Source organism: Rhipicephalus microplus, chromosome X (assembly GCF_043290135.1).
Source record: "Rhipicephalus microplus isolate Deutch F79 chromosome X, USDA_Rmic, whole genome shotgun sequence".
NCBI lineage: Eukaryota > Metazoa > Arthropoda > Arachnida > Ixodida > Ixodidae > Rhipicephalus > Rhipicephalus microplus.
In genome coordinates, this window is record NC_134710.1 from 65,655,621 (window position 1) to 65,674,696 (window position 19,076).

The 19,076-nt window shown below is 45.0% G+C and overlaps 2 protein-coding genes across 2 annotated transcripts in view; one reads left to right on the forward strand and one right to left on the reverse strand.

Annotated features, from left to right (window-relative positions):
* Nucleotides 1–1,879: 1,879 nt before the first annotated feature.
* The window catches only part of LOC142775574 (uncharacterized), a 122,367-nt gene continuing 105,170 nt past the window's right edge, over nucleotides 1,880–19,076 (reverse strand). The window contains exon 3 of the mRNA XM_075877035.1: nucleotides 1,880–5,140. Coding sequence (XP_075733150.1) covers nucleotides 4,689–5,108 — 420 coding nt within the window. The 5' untranslated portion in view covers nucleotides 5,109–5,140 and the 3' untranslated portion in view covers nucleotides 1,880–4,688. The remainder of the gene's footprint in view (nucleotides 5,141–19,076) is intronic.
* ImpL2 (Ecdysone-inducible gene L2) overlaps nucleotides 9,958–19,076 on the forward strand; it is a 141,230-nt gene continuing 132,111 nt past the window's right edge. Inside the window, exon 1 of the mRNA XM_075877033.1 lies at nucleotides 9,958–10,068. The gene's annotated coding sequence lies outside the window, so the exon portion shown is untranslated. The remainder of the gene's footprint in view (nucleotides 10,069–19,076) is intronic.

A 19,076-nucleotide genomic window follows, 5' to 3' on the forward strand; every position in this document is an offset into this window, starting at 1 on the left:
AGTTCGGTCACCAAATTGTATAAATCCGCTCTTCTAGCACTTGCTTCTCGTTTTTCTAAACGAGGCCTCCGAGATGGGCTGCAGCTGAACGCGTTGCCGGAACCAATAACGGAAGCCACATTACGAAAATACATATACTCAGTGATCCTGGATAACCTTTTGGCAACCGTGTAAATAATGAGGTTTGTTTAGCTTTCAGATGCAAAGAATCTAAATTTATTACTCACTCTAAAAACGTAAAGAAAAACACATTACAGCTAGTAAAATCATAGAACTATTTCTCGGTGCGAGCGAGTCTAGTGCAAGAATCCTCGCTAGCTTTCATGGTGTTACACCTAATGTATACGAAACCGAATATAAGTGTCCACTACGCCATAGTTCTTCCTTTTGCTAATTGGTGAAGTATTGTATACTCATCCGTAAACATGGCAAGTGCAGTTACGCATTTGCGCACTTTGCAATTGGCCTACAGCTTAAAACCACCCAGTACTGCGCCATGCACTTGTTTGGACGCCATGTGCGATTCTAAGATTCTGCTGCGCATTATTACATTTACTATTATTATGCAATATTATTGAAACCTTTAGGTTTGATGCTCACTTTGAACCAAAATTTTTATTGTTTCTTTCATGTGCATGTTTATTGACTTTTCTGTCACAGACCAGATAATTATTTTTCGCTCACCTCCAGTGACACTGACGCCAGCACCGACACCAGAATTTTTTGCGAGGCGAGCTCTTCAATGCTTCGGCGTTGGTATTTCGTTTTCTGTCAGCTTGACAGCAGCCATCAGTGAGCCGAGGCCTCCAGCAGGTCCGTCCCGGTGAGCCACCCAAGACTTCATTAATCTTCTTTGTCTGTCTGTCTCGACCCCAAGCTACTCATTCTTTCAAACTTTGGTAGTTTCGGTATCGCATGTGTAGTGTACTCCGCATGTAGGTTTAGTTGAATTGCAATAGCCTGTTATGCAACCATAACTTCAAGCAGCAGAAAATTCTGCACCCACGCTGTATAAAACATACTTTCTTAGTATTGCAAATCATGATGTGATTATGCGGGACGACATAGTGGAAGCCTCCGAAAATTTCGACCACCTGGAGTTCCTTTACGTGCAGCTAAAACTAAGTACACGGTATATAACATGAGTCCGTCTTACGGTTCTCGGCTGCTGACCCAAAGATCGCGGGTTCGATCCCGGCCGTGGCGGTCGCATTTTGAGGGAAGCGAAATGGTAGAGGCCTGTGTATACTGTGTGACGTCAGTGCACGTTAAAGAACACCAAAATGTTAAAATTTTCCGAGCTCTCCCTCACTGCGTCTCTCATAATCACATCGTGGTTTTGGGACTTAAACCCCTCCCCCCCATACAATTATTATTATTATTATTATTATTATTATTGCGCTATACAACATGCAGATCTTCGACTACGATTCGGCCCTTTACAAGAAATAAAAATAAAGAACGGCGACAAACCACGCCACCATTGCTTAGCAATGGCAGGAAAGGACGGTGAGGAAGCATATGCAACCTCGCATCTCCTCGCTCGAGCCGGCTGATTCTCGGGTAATGATAAGAACCGTCGCAATTCTCGTATCGCGACTTTTCAAACGTCCTGCAATTTACGTAATTACTTTCTGTAATCTGGTGGGTTAGACGCAGTCGGAGAAGACGCCTCTCGGGCAGTATCTGTGAAAGGCGTAATTGCAGTTTCTAAAAATAGAAGCAAGAAAAGAATAAAGAATGGTTCTGTCCAAAAGGTATATATATATATATATATATATATATATATATATATATATATATATATATATATATATATATATATATATATATATATATATATTGAAACCTTGCACTCAACCACTCTTTTCGGGCTTTATATACAGGTACAAACTGTACAGGTGGTTTGGACACTTCAGGAAGGTTTTCACGCAGGTAATTAACTAATTCACGCTTTTACAATAGTACAAATATAGACTCGGGAAGTGAGCTAAGCATTCTTGATGTTTCGTAACTCACATTAATTTTTTCGTGGGATTTCAGAACGCAAAAACTGAGATTCCACCGAAACAATTTGTGTTGCGCAATAGAACTATACTAGCCATTTCCGTGAGGGTATTCTCTGGAACTTGTCTTTGCTTGAAATAATGCAGACGCGGCGAAGTTTCTGCGATCTCAATTCAGCCCACGTTCATTATTAGCACGTAGTCTTTAGTGTGCGTTGCTTCCAGAGAGAGGAGTGATAAAAAGAACCATGTGGGTGAAAGGCATCAGGTTGGGTGCCTCGATGCGCGCACCCTCGGAGGGAATGGAGGCACTCTAGCGTCAGAAAGTAAAGAACGCGCACATGCAAAAAGAAAATAGAAGAGGGCAACCACAACCTAGTGGGCGGTGGAACGCTGTGGCTGGTTTTGTGAAAAGCAGAAAAGTAACGAGTCGCGCGATCCTGTTGAGGCAATAGCGAGCCTGCTAATATATCGTACCCTAAATGTGTTCTTTCCGTGGAGTGCCCAGTTGTGGAATACACTTCCCCATGTCACCACCACAGTTCTAGGTCGAGAGTTCACATACATACATACATACATACATACATACATACATACATACATACATACATACATACATACATACATACATACATACATACGTACGTACGTACATACATACATACATACATACATACATACATACATACATACATACATACATACATACATACATACATACATACATACATACATACATACATACATACGAGTACAGACTGGTAAATCGAAGAATATTGAATTGCGATAAAAGTTTTGTACGAACCTATCATCTCCTGGTAAGAACGTAGCGGAGCACTACAGGGTCTTCGACGCCAGGGCGAACTAAATGTTGCTTCCGCATGGGCACTGGATATTCAATCGGGAAAAAGAATTGACTCGACTGCTCCTGAAGGTTCTAGATGATGTTAACCTTACACATGAATGATTGGTAACGGCTGAAACCATTGCCATTGCACAGCATTACCCGATCATGACGCACATCACCATTGAAACGATACGTACATACCTCAGACAATATTCCAGGAGCCCTTCTCACCACTCGGCAAAGCTCGCTACTGAGAAGTCCCGTACATTTAGTGCAATTGTCTGTGCGCAACGTGCATCGTTAACGCCAGGTCATACGCCTACACAGGAGCCGGTGTATCCTCCGTGCTGCCTGACCCTTCCACAAGTACGTCTGACAATTTCATGACTGCAGAAGAAATCAAATTTGCCTTCACCAGCACTGATTGAGTCTGCTCCTGTCACACGAAATTTACAGTAATCACGTGCACATATGCACGGATGGTTCAACAGAAGAGTTCAGTTCTCGCGGTGCGGTGGTGTAACCAGCTCAAGCAATAACCCTGCAAATCAAGCTGCCACATGTTACTACTTCTGCGGCGGCAGAACTTGCGACTCTTGTCGGTACCCTAGAGTACATCGCATCCCAGAGACTGAGCGAATGAGCTGTGTTTTCTGACTTGAAACCGGCTCTACAGTGCATGCAGTCAGTTCTGCAAAGAAGTTGCCACAAACAGATCACGTTCGCGATTGTCAAGCTTCATCACCACGTCACAGAAACAGGCCACGAGTTTAATTTTTAGTGGCTACTTGGTCATTGTGGGATCAGTGGCAATGATTCCGCAGACAACGTGGCTCACACATACCACCAAAAAGAGCGCACCTTTCCAACTTCTCTGTCAAGGACAGACGCTGCAAGGCAACTTTGTCACCTGGCATGTAGTCTGTACCTGCAGGTGTGGAACACCCTAAGCATAAGACATACAAGACTCCACCAAATACACCCTCAACTGGAACTTCAATCTTTATCCGAATTTCGCTGACGTTAAGTTTCCCTTCTTTGTTGGCTTTGGTTGGGGGTTGCCTTAGAAAAAGCATAAACAACCCTCATTGAAGTGTCTGACAGTGCGGAATGCGAGATCTGCGGCACGGAAGAAGACATCGACCATCTGCTATGCCGTTGCCCTCGATCTGCCTCTGAGAGAAAAACTTTCTGATGCATTGCGACAATTGGACTATCGGCCACTCTCTGTGCAGATGCTGCTGGAGCACCATCCTCGTATTTTGTCGGCTCACAAGACAGTCAAAGCCCTCTTGCGCTTTCTCAGGAATATAAGCCTACGTGAATTCCTTTGACTTTGGCATAGGGGTGGTGGTGGTGGTGATTAGAAGAAGACGCCTAATTTCTGCAGCTCAGTAGGGAGCACGGCACCACGCCTGCGGGAAAGAGGAATAGGAGAAAAGTGGATAGAAGGGAAAAAGGTCCGACGAAGTGGCGCAAGCGTCTTCAGCACAGACAGAAGTCCAGTAGCAAGGATAGTGTTGGCAAGAGTCCCGTTCTCAGTGGTAGGTCACGATTTCTGTCTCGTCCAGGAACTTCGCCAGGCTCCGGAGCACAGGTAGATAGGGAAAAGATGGGAAGAGTAGATGCTCCGTGGTGTGGCAGCAAAGCTCTGTCTCCGATAGGCCGTGGTTATCCTCGAGTGTTCCTGTGCCAAGACAATACAGGCACAAAAGAGGTGCTCGAGGGTCTCGGGGTTGCCGCAGCGGTTGCAGGCTGAGGAGGCGCAGTGACTCTTGGCCATGGTCCACACGCAGTCTGTCTGCAGTTGCAGCAGGGCAGCTCATTCCCTCCTGCTAAGGCCTGCCTCTGGGTGAAGCTTTGGTCCCCGCCCATTGGCCACCCTTTGTTCCTGGTGGACCGAGGCGACAAGCTTCTTGATGCGAGCCTGCCGGAAGTCCTTGGCCGCCACGGCCTAGGCGATGGGGGGTGTCCGGATGGTGTGCTGCCTTGGCCAGCGTGTACGTCTCCTCGTGGCCAGCTATGCCCACGTGAGAGGGCAGCCAGTGGAAGGAGACAGACGTCCCTGATGCCTCAAGGGCCCGTAAATTGGTTGCCAGGAGGCTCCCTGTGAGCCCTGCATGGTGATGGTGGGCCATTGTCTGCTGTGCCACCTTGCTGTCGCACAGGACTGCAGTCAGCTGTGCAAGGATGTCCTCGGCCAGCAGGTCCACCATCAGGTGAAGCCCCGCCACCTCCATGGTCGTGGAGGTCATCGGGAACTAGTCGGCACTGTCTGCTGACGGCCCTGGATGGGATGACACAAGCAGCCGCTGTGGTTCCATACAGCATTTTCCACAGTACCACCGTGGTAAATGCGCCAGCCCATGTACTGACAATTTTCTTTTTTTTCCTCTCCTTTCATTCTCTTTCCTCTCTTTCTCATTTTTATACTCCCTTTTCTCATTCTCCCAGTGTAGGGTAGCAAACCGGCTATGTGTCTGGTTAACCTCTCTGCCTTCTCTCTTGTTCTTCCTTTCTTATGTATGAGGCTGGGCGCCACGGCGTGGTACCCTGCGCGAAAACAGGCTTCCGCCTTTTGTATTGTTTCTCCTGTACTGTACTTTTCTACGGGATAAACCCTCTTCAAGTCAACATAAATGAGTACCCCAATTGGTGCAACAGCCGGCTTGTATTGAAGAAGCAATTACCCCTGCTGCTACTTCCCTTTCTTTCATGAGAATAACAGAGGACGGGGGTAGTAGAATGTACTTTTGAGCACTAGCGGATGCACTTAATTTCCTTCTAATTTTGCCTAACATAGGCACATAGTGAGCTCACTACAAGAGTGGTCACACACACACACAATTTTTCAAACATACACGCATGTGCGCAAACAAATGGGTGGACTTGTAAAGTAGAGTGAGAGTAATGTAAACCAGTGTAAACTGGCTGCGTGAGTCCACCCGTACTAGATCTCATCAGCCGTCATTCGATAGAAGAAGCTGTCACAAAGATAACGGCAAGAAGGCAGGTGGCGTGTGTGTGTACATACAAGCTCTGAATGGTATCCCTTTTTATCTATCACTGACGGCCGTCTCTGTTTACGCCAGGCTCTATTTCTCCATAGTCTGAACCGCACCCTCCTCTTCGGTGCTGGGTCCTCTTTGGACCATAAGGAAGATACCTCGAAAATCTGTACCTTTCGCAGAGCCATTATAACACACACACACACACACACACACACACACACACACACACACACACACACACACACACACACACACACACACACACACACACACACACACACACACACACACACACACACACACACACACACACACACACACACACACACACACACACACACACACACACACACACACACACACACACACACACACACACACACACACACACACACACACACACACACACACACACACACCTCGTGTATGGGGAGACAACGCACTGGTAAATGCTCATTTCTTTCCTTTTCTCTAATGGAACTTGCAAGGGAAGAAATAAGTCGTGTTTTGAGAGGTTTCTATTTGGCGTCGGTGATTTTATCATCAATTAGGAAGTGCTTTTTAAATGCAAAGCATTTCTTAGTGATCTTCAGCCAGTTTGACCGTATCTATCTATCTATCTATCTATCTATCTATCTATCTATCTATCTATCTATCTATCTATCTATCTATCTATCTATCTATCTATCTATCTATCTATCTATCTATCTATCTATCTATCTATCTATCTATCTATCTATCTATCTATCTATCTATCTATCTATCTATCTATCTATCTATCTATCTATCTATCTATCTATCTATCTATCTATTTGTAACGACGTGACAGCGTCTGACGTAGACGTGCCGTCGTGGCTGGTTTAATGAAAGGAAGAGACGTACAGGAAGCGAGCTGCCGAAGTGGATTGGCGGCCGTGGCGTCCAGCCTGCCAGAAGCCTACGAACATTCTAGGCGCCTCGCTCCACGAGCCACCGGCGCTCGTCCTCTTTTTCTCTAGCCAGCTGGCCGCAGCTAGCGCGATACTATCTATCTATCTATCTATCTATCTATCTATCTATCTATCTATCTATCTATCTATCTATCTATCTATCTATCTATCTATCTATCTATCTATCTATCTATCTATCTATCTATCTATCTATCTATCTATCTATCTATCTATCTATCTATCTATCTATCTATCTATCATTCTATCATTCTATCATTCTATCTATCTATCTATCTATCTATCTATCTATCTATCTATCTATCTATCTATCTATCTATCTATCTATCTATCTATCTATCTATCTATCTATCTATCTATCTGCCTGCCTGTCTGTCTGTCTGTCTGTCTGTCTGTCTGTCTGTCTGTCTGTCTGTCTGTCTGTCCACTTACGGCTTTTAGCTCTCCTGGCCGTTTGGATAATGGGGTTCATACCAACTTGGTACGGTATCACATGACTGTATGACAAGAATAACTGACTAGTCATAGCATGAAAATCATGACATGTCGAGAATGTCATGATTTACATTTCATGATCTTGCTGTTCCTGCGGTGGTTCCGTTCACCTGACATATCGCAAAACTGGTACGGTATGACATGACTGCATGGCGAACATAAGTAGCAGGCCCTCACGTAAAGTTATCACATGCGCGTTATGTAAGAACATGACTACGTGCCACGCTCACTGTGTGCTCGCGGTTGTTTCGCTAGCTTCACATGCACCAAATTCAGTATTTCGTGACCTGAATGGATGATGAAGGTATATCACTGGTGCAAACATGAGAATTGTGACATGCGTGTCATGTACACTCACGTGTACACTGGCGGCTTCGTCGCCAAAGAGACAGTGACATCAGCATTTATAATTTCTGAATTGCACGAAGAATACGCATGTCGGTTGGGCCACCTTTCCTTTTCAACAACGTTGGAGCTCATAGCAATTTTGCTAGCCATAAGCTCTATTAAACTGTCAACGATACCAAGAAAATTGGTGGTAGTTGAGGACTCTCTGGTGGCAATCGCATGTGTGGAAAATTCCACTTCGATATACATGGATGTGCGTATAGTATACGCTATATTAAAAGAGCTTTTAGAAGCTACGAATTCAAATCATCGAGTGGTATTTCAGTGAGTTCCCAGTCACTGCGGAATCAAGGGAAATGAAATGGCGGGTGAGTTGGCGAAAACCACTCATGATTCTACGCAAACCCGCCTCCTTCCTGTATCGCAATATAATGTAAATAGAATATAAAGAACAACGAAACGTGAATTATGCTTATCTACCTGATTCACAGACGAAATAAAGGAATTGATCCTATATGCTGTCGATCCCAATCTTTAATGCCAATTAGACAGTCATCTCCCAAGGTGTACCGATACTCTCATATATCGCCTAACATTCGGAACTACTTACACAAAGCACTTCCTACTTCGTATTCAGCGTGCAACATTGTCAGCATGTTCATGCAGCCACGACGACGAGGATACCTATCAACTTTTGCTCGACTGTCCGAAACACGACGCACACCGAAGGCGACTCGAACAGGAACTCCTTACGGTGGATCCCGAGTGGCCGTTTGCGTTGGATAATATACTAGGCCCTTGGCCATCTAAAATAAATGGCAGAGCAATGAAGGTGGTGCAACGCTTTTCCGAAGAAACAAAGATTTGTGACCACTACTGAGAGGACTATAGTTAAAAGTGGGCGTGGTGGCTACGTATTTGTTCTGCCCATCGCCATCACCTATGTAGGAGTGTATACATGTATATATGCTATTTTGTTTTCTTACTCTTTATTTCTAACAATCAATCGGAAAAGGGTAGCCGTCGCCAAGTTACGGTTACAGCTCCTTCGTTTATTTTCTATTTCAATAAAAAAAAAGAACATGACTCCATGCAACGCTCATGATGCCCCTTGTGGTCGTTTCGCTGCCTTCACACACCTAATTTGGTATTACGGGACGTGAATGGATGACGAATGTTAAAGACAGGCACAAACATGATAACCATGACGTGCGCATCATGTAAGAACATGACTACATACAACGCTCACGATGCGCTCGCGGTCGTTTCGCTAGCTTCACATATAACGAATTTAGTATTCTGTGGCGTGAATGGACGTCTAAAGTAAATGGCACGTTCAAACATGATAATCATGACTTGCGTGTCATGTAAAACATGACTACATGCTACACTCATGGCGCACTCGCGGCCGTTTCGTTAGCTTCACATATACCAAATTCGGTATTACGTGACGTGAATGAACGACAAACAAAATGCCAGGCACAAGCATGATAATCATGACATGGAAGTCATGTACGGCATAATTTACGTCCGCCTCGTAACGCTTTGTGATTTTAAAGTGGCATATCAACCTTCCTCATTTGTGCTACACATATCATCGATTCCCACTGTACGGTGGATCGGCCAATTTTTGGTGGTGGTTACATTATCTGAAAATGTCTGCGCGATTAATTATTTTATATTCTCTTCTCTGGTCAAGCTGTTTCTATAAGCGTGCATCGCGGACGCAATTTTAGTTTGTTAATATTACTCATTAAAAGTATTTCTGTATTTATTACTATATTTAAAAAACAAAAAAAAACGTTGAAGAGGGTTGCTTGAGTGCTACCGATTTTCGTGCGCTGTCCTTTTTTGTGGTAAAAGCTGTACGATGATGATCACTCACTGTCTGCGACAACTTTTCATTCACGCTCCGTACGTCGGCAAATGGAAGTAAAAGTTCGTCCACCCAAGCACAGCGAAGTCGTTTCTCGCGCCGTGCGAGCTCGACTCTCTCGCATTGATCCATTCAGGGGCATCCCTTGTGCGGACGTTCTACCGTTCGCGCTCAGTTCGGAGTACGAAACAGCGAATGTTCGCGACTTGCCATCGCAAAAGCGCGCGTAGAAAAGAACGGTCTGCTGCGGCCCGCGCGCTAGCCTCCGGCGCTGCTCTGCGCGTGCGCCGTCGCTCGGGCGATGGGGCGAGAAAGTGGGGAAGCGGGGAAGCGAAACCAGCCGTCAGCCCCTACGCAGCGGATAGGGACCGCCGGGCCTCTATAAGAAGGGGCCCGGGTCCGCTCGTCAGGCCACAGCAGCCTGACACCGACCCGGACCCAGACGCCTCGTCCGACACCTCGTGTACTTTTCCCTTCGACCCCACGACTCGACCCCTTGGCCGACGAGCCGACGCGGCCCGTCACTGTCACCCGAAAGGTACGACCTTCATGTGCCGGGCAATTTGTGTTGCTTTCCTTCTCTCGCGAGTGAGCTTGTGATCGCTTGCTTGTGGGTGGACAGCTCGAGAGAACGTGTGACATTCACATTACAGCAATTCAGCTTCAACCAGAGATGACATTGCTCTCCTTGCATGACAGTTGCCACAGCCTGCGACATAATCGTTGACCATCACCATCAGCAAAGTGCACATTAGTGACTGGTTTAATCTTTCTCAGGTTCCTAGTCATCTCGTTGGCGGTCGGTGAGCGTTCGTTCTTTGCAAGTGCTTTTGTAAAGCTTCCAATCACACTCTTCGGAGTTGCAAGGATGGATGACAGTGCCAACTTAAAATAATGCGTTGTTAGGGTAGTGGTTCCTGTTTGCAATATTCAAAAAAAAGCTTACACTTCAAAATAAGCATGCGTACCATGTCTTTGTTTCCGCCTTCCTTCAAAGTGTTCGCAAGCAACCTGCTGCTTTAAACTCGCAAGCAACCTGCTGCTTTAGCCAAAAATATGCCTATATGCCACCTATGTTATTTTCTCTCACTATTAACATTAAATACGCACCTTTAATAAATAATTCATCACTATGTCCCACCTTATCATGTCTCACATATATAACCGTGATGGCTATATTGATGGCCATGAATATACATTTTCTAATACTTTGAGACAACAAAATAGGAATGAAAGAAACACCTAGTATTGAAATTTTAACCATTATAAGTAGCTCTCTTGGTATTAGAACAGAGTGTTATAACGACGCATGAATGGCGTAATTTTACACCGTTTAACTCAATGTAGCGAAAAAGGAACGCGGACATGTTGGCTTACCACATGTCAACTTTTTGTCGGCATCCCTTTTTCTTCAGTTTGATAACGTCAAAACATTACTACAGGATTTAAGAAATGAATTTGCCGTGAAGCACGTTTCACTAGTTCAGTGCCTTTCTGGCAAAGCGACCTTCATTACGCGCGGAATCGTGTACATCGTGATGTTGTAACGGTCACGTGATGCGTATAGAATTACATAATGGCTTAGGCAGGTAGCGGCTGACAAATGTCTCATTAGTAATTTAAAACATAAAAACACGGGGTGGTATTGAACCGAAAGCGTAGTGTTCATTATTAGGCATTGAATTTCTCCGGCATTCAGCGATAATGCACTTCTTTGAAGAGGGCTTCGTGTTATATTAATCTTACGATTACAAGGATGCCGAGATCTGAGCGAAAATTTTTTTCTTTGCTTTGCAGAAAACGACAACATATCCAATGTACTTTCCGCAATTTCATGAAGGCTATAGCATCACTCGTCATTTTCGCGCTTAGTTCGCGGAAACGCTTCGCACGTGAACATGCGCATGCTGCTCTTTCCTGTGTTATGCGGCGTCACGCATTTGCGAAACATTCAAACTCTGGGCGGGTTTCAGGATATATTGTATGCTTTGCTGGTATGTACAGGATGCTTATTTTGGTTGTATGGTCGCTAAATAGAATGCGAAAAAAAAGACAAAAAATATAAAAGAAAAAAATTTTTGTTCTACTATAGCATGCTGTACAACAGGTGTTTCAAACATGTGGCCCGCGTATCTTTCACAAGAGGCCTGGTGCGTAGAGGACTGCCTTAATCCCATATTTCTCGGGAGGCCCCCCATGTGGCCACCGTGTGTTCAAATATTACTTTGCAGCAAAAATTCTCAGGCTTGATAGTCGGCATTCAAATTTTAATATTTCCGGATATCAGTATCGACACGTATTTCGAGCACTGAGGTTTAATCTCTTTCAGAAATGGTGCATATAGAAGAGATTAGAAATGCCCCCCTACTCGCATCGCCTTCATGTCGCTTCTGAGCGTATGCCACAACCACGCTGTCAGGGAATCAATGGAAGCCCGGGCGCGTACATTGACCGTTGTATAATAAAGTGCTTAACGCAGTTACAGTTGTTAAATACCACTATGCGTTTGTCAGGCTCTGCGCGCAGCTGCACAGCTGCACACATTGTTGATGATCTGGATAAAGAAAAATTACACCTGATCCTTTTGTAATGGATCATTGGTGACTTTCAACCACCCAGTCATTACGCAGTTTTTTTCCGAACCAGTTTCATGAAATAGCGTAGTTCTGCGGTGAAATACTTGACTGCCAAGCAGGATACTCGGGTTCGGTTCCGGCTCGATCACTATCACCTACATCCATCGGGGTGTTTCGCTTACTGACGACGCCTACCACGCGTTTTTTTTTTTGTTAACACACCAAACTTGGAGAAGATACACAAGCGAAGACAGTTACCTGTGATTCTAGAGAATGATTATTTTTTTTCGATTAACTCCACCGAAGGCATTCTAACGATGTCTTATCCCTGTCTCATCACTTCCAACGCGTCTAAGACCTCTCGCTGTTCTCTATATTTGGCACATGGGAGTGGGAAGAATCTTCCAACACCGTAGGCTCAGCTGCTTGCTTCTTCAAACCTTTTCAATTAGGCCTGAACGCAATGTGTCTTGAAATCCGGCCATCTTCAAGCAGTCAATATGGTTGGAAAAGCTGTTGTTGGACATATGGTGAGGGCATGACTTTAATAACGACAATTTTAGGCAGCAGCTGGTGGTTTCTCTTTTTACAAGCTTCAAACGAGATGAGTCAAAACACAAAACGACGGGCTTCTTCGAGCGTGGTTGATAAGGCCGGCGCACATTGTTTTCTTGACATTTAATATTCAGATCCAGATATTGCAATTTTCCCTTATTTGGCAGTTCTAGAGTTTCATCTGGTGGTGCGCAGCCAGCAGATGTTGCTAGCTCTGTACTATAGATAAGCTGCATGCATGTTTTGGTGCACCCGCTTTCAGTGTAGAACAACCAAATGACGAAAAATTGCAATATCTAGATTGCAATATTAGTGTCCAAGAAAACCATGTGCGTTGAGCTTATCAGCCCCACTCGAGAAAAGAAATCCTGCCTTTTGGCTTATCTCATTTGAAGCTTGTAAAAAAGAGGCATCGCCTGCTGCTGTTTTCAATAATACCTACTAATGGCCGTCTCCACACCGAATTTCCAGCAGCTGCTTTGCCAGCCATATTGACTGCTTGCAGCTGGATTTCTAGACGCCCTCCTTGCGAGCGCAACGAAAGCGTAGTTGGAGAGGTTCATTCATTGATATGTGGGTTCTAACGTCCCAAACTCACCATATGATTATGAGAGACGCCGTAGGGGAGGGCTCCGGAAATTTCGACCACCTGGAGTTCTTTAACGTGCACCCAAATCTGAGCACACGGGCCTACAACATTTCCGCCTCCATCGCAAATGCAGCCGCCGCAGCCGGGATTCGATTCCGCGGCCTGCGGGTCAGCAGCCGAGTACCTTAGCCACTAGACCACGGCGGTGGGGCTAGTTGGAGAGGTTGAAAAAGCCAGTGGTTCAGTCCGTGGTGTTTTATGGTTCTTCCAACCACATAATGCAAATAAAGGAGACAAGAAGAATTACTTGAGGGGCGTAGGAGATGATAAGGCAGGCCTTCGGTGGTGTTACGCGAAACAGTAATCCTCTTCATAAGTCGCAGATAGCCTTCTCCGAGCATGCAAATTCACCAAGCCCTGTGTTTTACCATTTGTTTTCGTGCGATATTGTTAAAGGGGCCCACGCCACGTAATATGTGGTGTCGGTATCGTTGGCGTTGGTTGCGAGCGAGAAATCGGCGTTGTCAGTAAGCGGAAAAATCCCGGTGGATGCAAAGAGGATGCAAATCATTTGCTCAAGCCAGCGTGAAACCTGAATATTCTGCGGTGGCAGTCAAGTATTCCTCACAGTACCAGTCAAATGCTTGAAACTGCTTCGGAAAAAGACCCTGTCATGCCGGGTGAGGGGTAACGTTATAAAGTCCCTGCAACACTTTTCCGAGTATTGACTCCATGACTTTATTAAAAGGGTTTATCACCTCACGAATCGACTGTGGCCATTTTTTTTTCTTCTTTTTATAATTCGTGGAGTACGAGCAGAGGGTTTGCCGCACGCTTTAACTGCTTCCGCTCGCCTTTCGTATCAGCGAGCGGGCTGAAAGTTATGCGGCGGGGAGGACTACAAAGGGTCAAGAAGACGAGTTCGTCAGTTAGTGAGCGTCATGATCTTCTCATTTTTTTTTTTCTTAAAACACGCGACTTATTCTCAGAGGGATCCCGAGTGGGCGCGTGGGCACGAGGCGAAATCCCACAGCAGCCGCGATAACTATGCGCCTCACGATGCTGAAATAAGCCAATGGCCGCGGACTTTGAGTGTAAAGCGCCGTCACTTGGGTTTATGGCATCATTTGTCGAGAGAAGAGGGAAGGTTTTTTCGCGGTCTTTGAGAGTTAATTGTGAATTCCACGACAAGTGTGGTGCGATAAAGTTTGGATCACCTGTTGCCAGAAGTTTCGACAAACAATCGGCGGTATATTTTAGCCTACTGAAAGAGTATTGCAGGGTCCCTAAAACAGTTGCAGCCTCCTAATATTGTTTGACAAAGCAGAGAATTGCACCAGGCGCCATAGCACTCACCAAGAGGATGGTTGAAAGCTGCCAACCCAGCAAAAAGTGCCGAGCGATAATTTATCATCATCATCATCAACATCAACAACAACAACAACAAAAACATCAACATTGGCTACGGCATAGCGAAAGTGCGCAGCTATGTATAGAAGCACCGCACGTATACGTATTCTATTACAGGTCTCTATAAGGCAATATAATGCCTTACAGATCTGTAATATACTTCGCAACCGTATAGAAGTAAGTGCCTTAGGAAAGTTTACGATGACAGACGTTTCTTCTCTGACAGCATGATTCTAAGTTGTCCACCGAGAAGCGTTTCATTCCAATGTGTTTTATTTCTTATACAGCGGTCGCATTTTAGCGGCTTGCAGCGCATGAGGCGGTGGCTATTTGCGGTTTTCATCAAAAATCAACCAAAGTCGGTGAAGCCACCCACTGACCAACACTTTAGCTGCAATCGCAAAGCTGCAATGTCAAAACAATCGCGCAAAACGAACCTCTCGCTGACCCTCGCGCAGTTTATCACAGCCGCGACGAGAATCGCTGTGATTTAAGTATACACTGCGCATTTTTAGCGATTCGAGAGCCTTGTTGTCATGTGCCACCGAGTCACTGTCTATCAGCGATGGCGTGGAAACATTGTGAGGCAAGGCTTGTGTTGTGGTAGGGGTTGGTCGGTTCGTGAATTCAGGAAATTTCTAAGTTGCGCAAAGACGACAGGGCAAAAGCAGAAGTACGGATACTCACACGGAGCGCATGTGCGCTGCGTGTGTATGAGCGTCTGTGCTGCTTATATTTCATCCCGTCTTCGCGCAGTTTAAAATTTTACTGAAAGTATTGTTACGGAATTATATGAACGCGAATTAGTGCGCCGCTCTCTAAACAAGCGGACGGTGTTGGTGTACACGAAACTCTTGTGCATGTGGCTTTCCAGCCATAATGGTTGACTACCGGAGTATTCGCGTCGGTTTCGTTACATCTACCTCTCGCCTCCTTCACATTTGGTGCAGGAGGACGGTGCACACTCCGCAAATTGCTAGTGCACACTCGGTGCACCAATCACATCCGAGCAATTTAGGGCAACCTAAAATGTCCACAGCGGCATACACCAGGTCAATCTTGTTCGCGCGGCCAAGATTCCTTAAGGTCCACCCGAATCGGAATACTCGAGAGGTTTATTTATTTTATTTGATTTTCTCCACATATGTCCACTGAGGCCGGCAGTCGGACCCACGATCTCGTATTTAGAAGCGATGCGCAGCACACCCAGCTAGCATTTTGGTAGATACGGTTACACCATTATCGTCCAAAAGCATTCGCACTGTAAAAAGGCGCGAAAGGTCCGGCGGAGTGAAGGCATAGGGCAGAATCGGCGCCTCCCTTTAGCATGATTGGAAGGGGTGGTCGCTCCCTCCTATTACGTGCGCCTATGCTCTTGAGTGTTCAAATAAGGTAATACTTCAGGCTATTTTTTATCGAAACAGCAAGGCGTTGGTGCCGCGGATGCTACCCGGAAGTTTCTACAACAGCCACTTTTGACAAGTGGGCACTAAATATGTCTACGTATCTTGGCTTGCTCACTAAAAGTTTGTGGTGATGTTCCTAAACAGCGCTAATCGACAGTGAAATAGCCGTTTGATAATAATGGTAATAACATTACAATACTAAAAATATAAAATTATTATTATTATTATTATTATTATTATTATTATTATTATTATTATTGGCCGATTTTTTTATTGTGTGCCACATCGAAGATCTTTGAGCTGGCTCTTCACAAGATATTGCATATCAATGAATTGTTAACTCTAACATATATGTTAGAGTTAATAATTCATTGATTCCTAATCAACACGGCTTTTTACCTGGCCGCTCAACTACCATAAATATTGCTACTTTCATGACGCAAATCTCTTCCCCTATTTCTCACAGAGGACAGGCTGGTGTACTTTTTTTGTGACCTGAGCAAGGCTTTTAACTTAGTCAGCCACTCAGTGTTTGTGTTTAAACTTGCAAACTTTGATGTCGACTCATCTATCTGAGACGTCGACTCGTCCCCCTTAGCTATCTGCGGAATCGATCGTGTTATGTTGCCGTAAATGGCCAAACATCTTCCTTGTACAAAGCGACTAGGGGAGTCCCTCAAGGGTCGGTATTAGGCCTACTCCTACTTTTAATTTATGTTAACGATGCTTATCAAGCAATTCGTTATTTTAGTGTTCTCTTGTATGCGGATGCCATTAAGATATTTAGGAAAATTCGTTCAGTTAATGACTGTCAATGGCTTTTTCCGAATGGTGTGATAACAATAACCTTTGCCTGAATACCTCACAGACCAAAGTCATGAGTATATCTCGCAAAACATCTATCGTGTCATTATCGTACTCTGTCAATACCATGTCCTTATGTAAGGTATATGAATTCAGTGATTTTGGTGTTCGTTTTGATAGCATGCTAAGTTTTTCTGCTCACACTAAACGTGTTGCCATGCATGGTCTTCGTTCTCTCGGCTGCATTTCTAGAATCTCTCGAGAATTCAGTTCTCCTACAGCCTTCCACAAATTGCACACTACTATAAGTCTTCCTCAACTTGAATGTGTATCTGTGATCTGGAATGGCATTGCTAAATCCGGCAGTGACGTCATTTAGCGAGTCCAGAAAAAAAATGGCAGCATATCCACAGAGTGAATGATAGAGAGTGGGGCGAAGCATCCGTCCGTCCATTCGTTCTTGCTTCCATCCGTCCATGCGTGCGTCTGTGTGGCCGCCCGTGCGTCCATCCGCCCGTCCCTGCGTGCGTCTGTTCATGCGTCCGCACGTCCATCTGTGCGCCCGTCCATGCGCCCATCCGTCCATGCAGCCATCCGTGCGTCCATCCATGCATCTCTCTGTGTGTCTGTTCGTTCACCTATTCAACACTCCAAGCACCACCATCTCGTATCTTTTAATTATATATTACTCATATAGAAGCACCACCATCCAGCAGACATTCCAAGGACTAAACGAGAGGAGGCACACGCACACTTTCTTATAGCTTGCGCTTCATGTCTACTTCCCACCTTTAACAACCTCGAGTTCATAGTATATACTAGTTCATTGTATTCATGGCACTGCGGCCCAACGCTTGCTAAACCTTTCTAAAACCAAGGAGGTTACGCCCAGCGAGTATAACGTAGCAACCCTTTCTTTTGAGATAGTGCTGAATGTACATGCGAATGGCTGCTAAGGGGGAATGAGAGACAGGAGAATTCGGCTTTTAGTTAACGCGCACGCTGCGAATTTTTATTGTTCAACAACGCACAGAAGAAATCTCCCACCGGCACCAACTTGGAGGTCAAAATGTAAGACTGGTTACACACTACTACTACGACTACGAGGGACGAACAGGTGCCGCTATAAGGAGCTTCGCCCCTAAAAATTCCTAAGCAATTGCATGATGATGTGTGGGGTTTAACGTCCCGAAACCACCATATGATTATGAGCCTGAGACGCCGTAGTGAAGGACTCTAGAAATTTCGACCACCTAGGGTTTTTTATCGTGCACTAAAATCTGAGCACACGGGCCTACAGCATTTTCGCCTCCATCGAAAATGCAGCCGCCGCAGCCGGGATTTGATCCTGCGACCTGCGAGTCAGCAGTCGAGTACCTTCGCCACTAGACCACCGCGGTGGGGCCATAAGCAATTACAATCATCGCTTCGCTAGAAATATTTCTCGATCTCTTTCTATATAGCACTGTCAGATTTTTATCATTGCCATCCCTTCACTGCCGACAAAGTCGCATGCACTGACACATTATTTTTTAAAACTAGTCCACGGTATGCTATCTTGCCTTTTACTTGTCAGTTGAGTAAATTTTCGGATTCCGCGTAAGTTAACTAGAGACAATCACCGACCATTCCATGCAACTGCCAACTTCTGTCAACATGCACACGACCTAATGTTCACAGAATACAAAGTCTATATATAATGTGAAACTTTCATGATCTTGATGTTTTGCACCGTCCACTATCATTATTTTATCTCAGCTCTGCACTGTGTTAACATAGTTTTTCACAATATACAGAGTCTTTCCTTTCTATCTTTCGGGAAGGTTTCTACATAGTTGTGTATATCTCCATTTTTTTGACATCCTTTCTATGATTTTCGTTGTGTAATTTTATTCTTTCCATTTTGTACTGATTTTTTTCTGTGTATTTTCACTCTATTTGATTTTTCGGAAGAGTGTCTGTATTGTATCGTTTATTTGTATTGTTTTATTGTTATGTATTGCTTATTTGTATGGTTTATTTTTGCGCGCGCCTGCACTAAGACCTCATGGTTGTTCGAGGGCACGGTAAATATATTAAGTGTGAATACACTTTATAAGCGACCCCAAACCATCCACCGCCGTCGGCGGCGTCCGCAGTCTTCTCTATATCTTTAAGAGAAAGAGGACTTGGCGGGCCGCAGCGCGACGCTCTACCGAATAAGCCA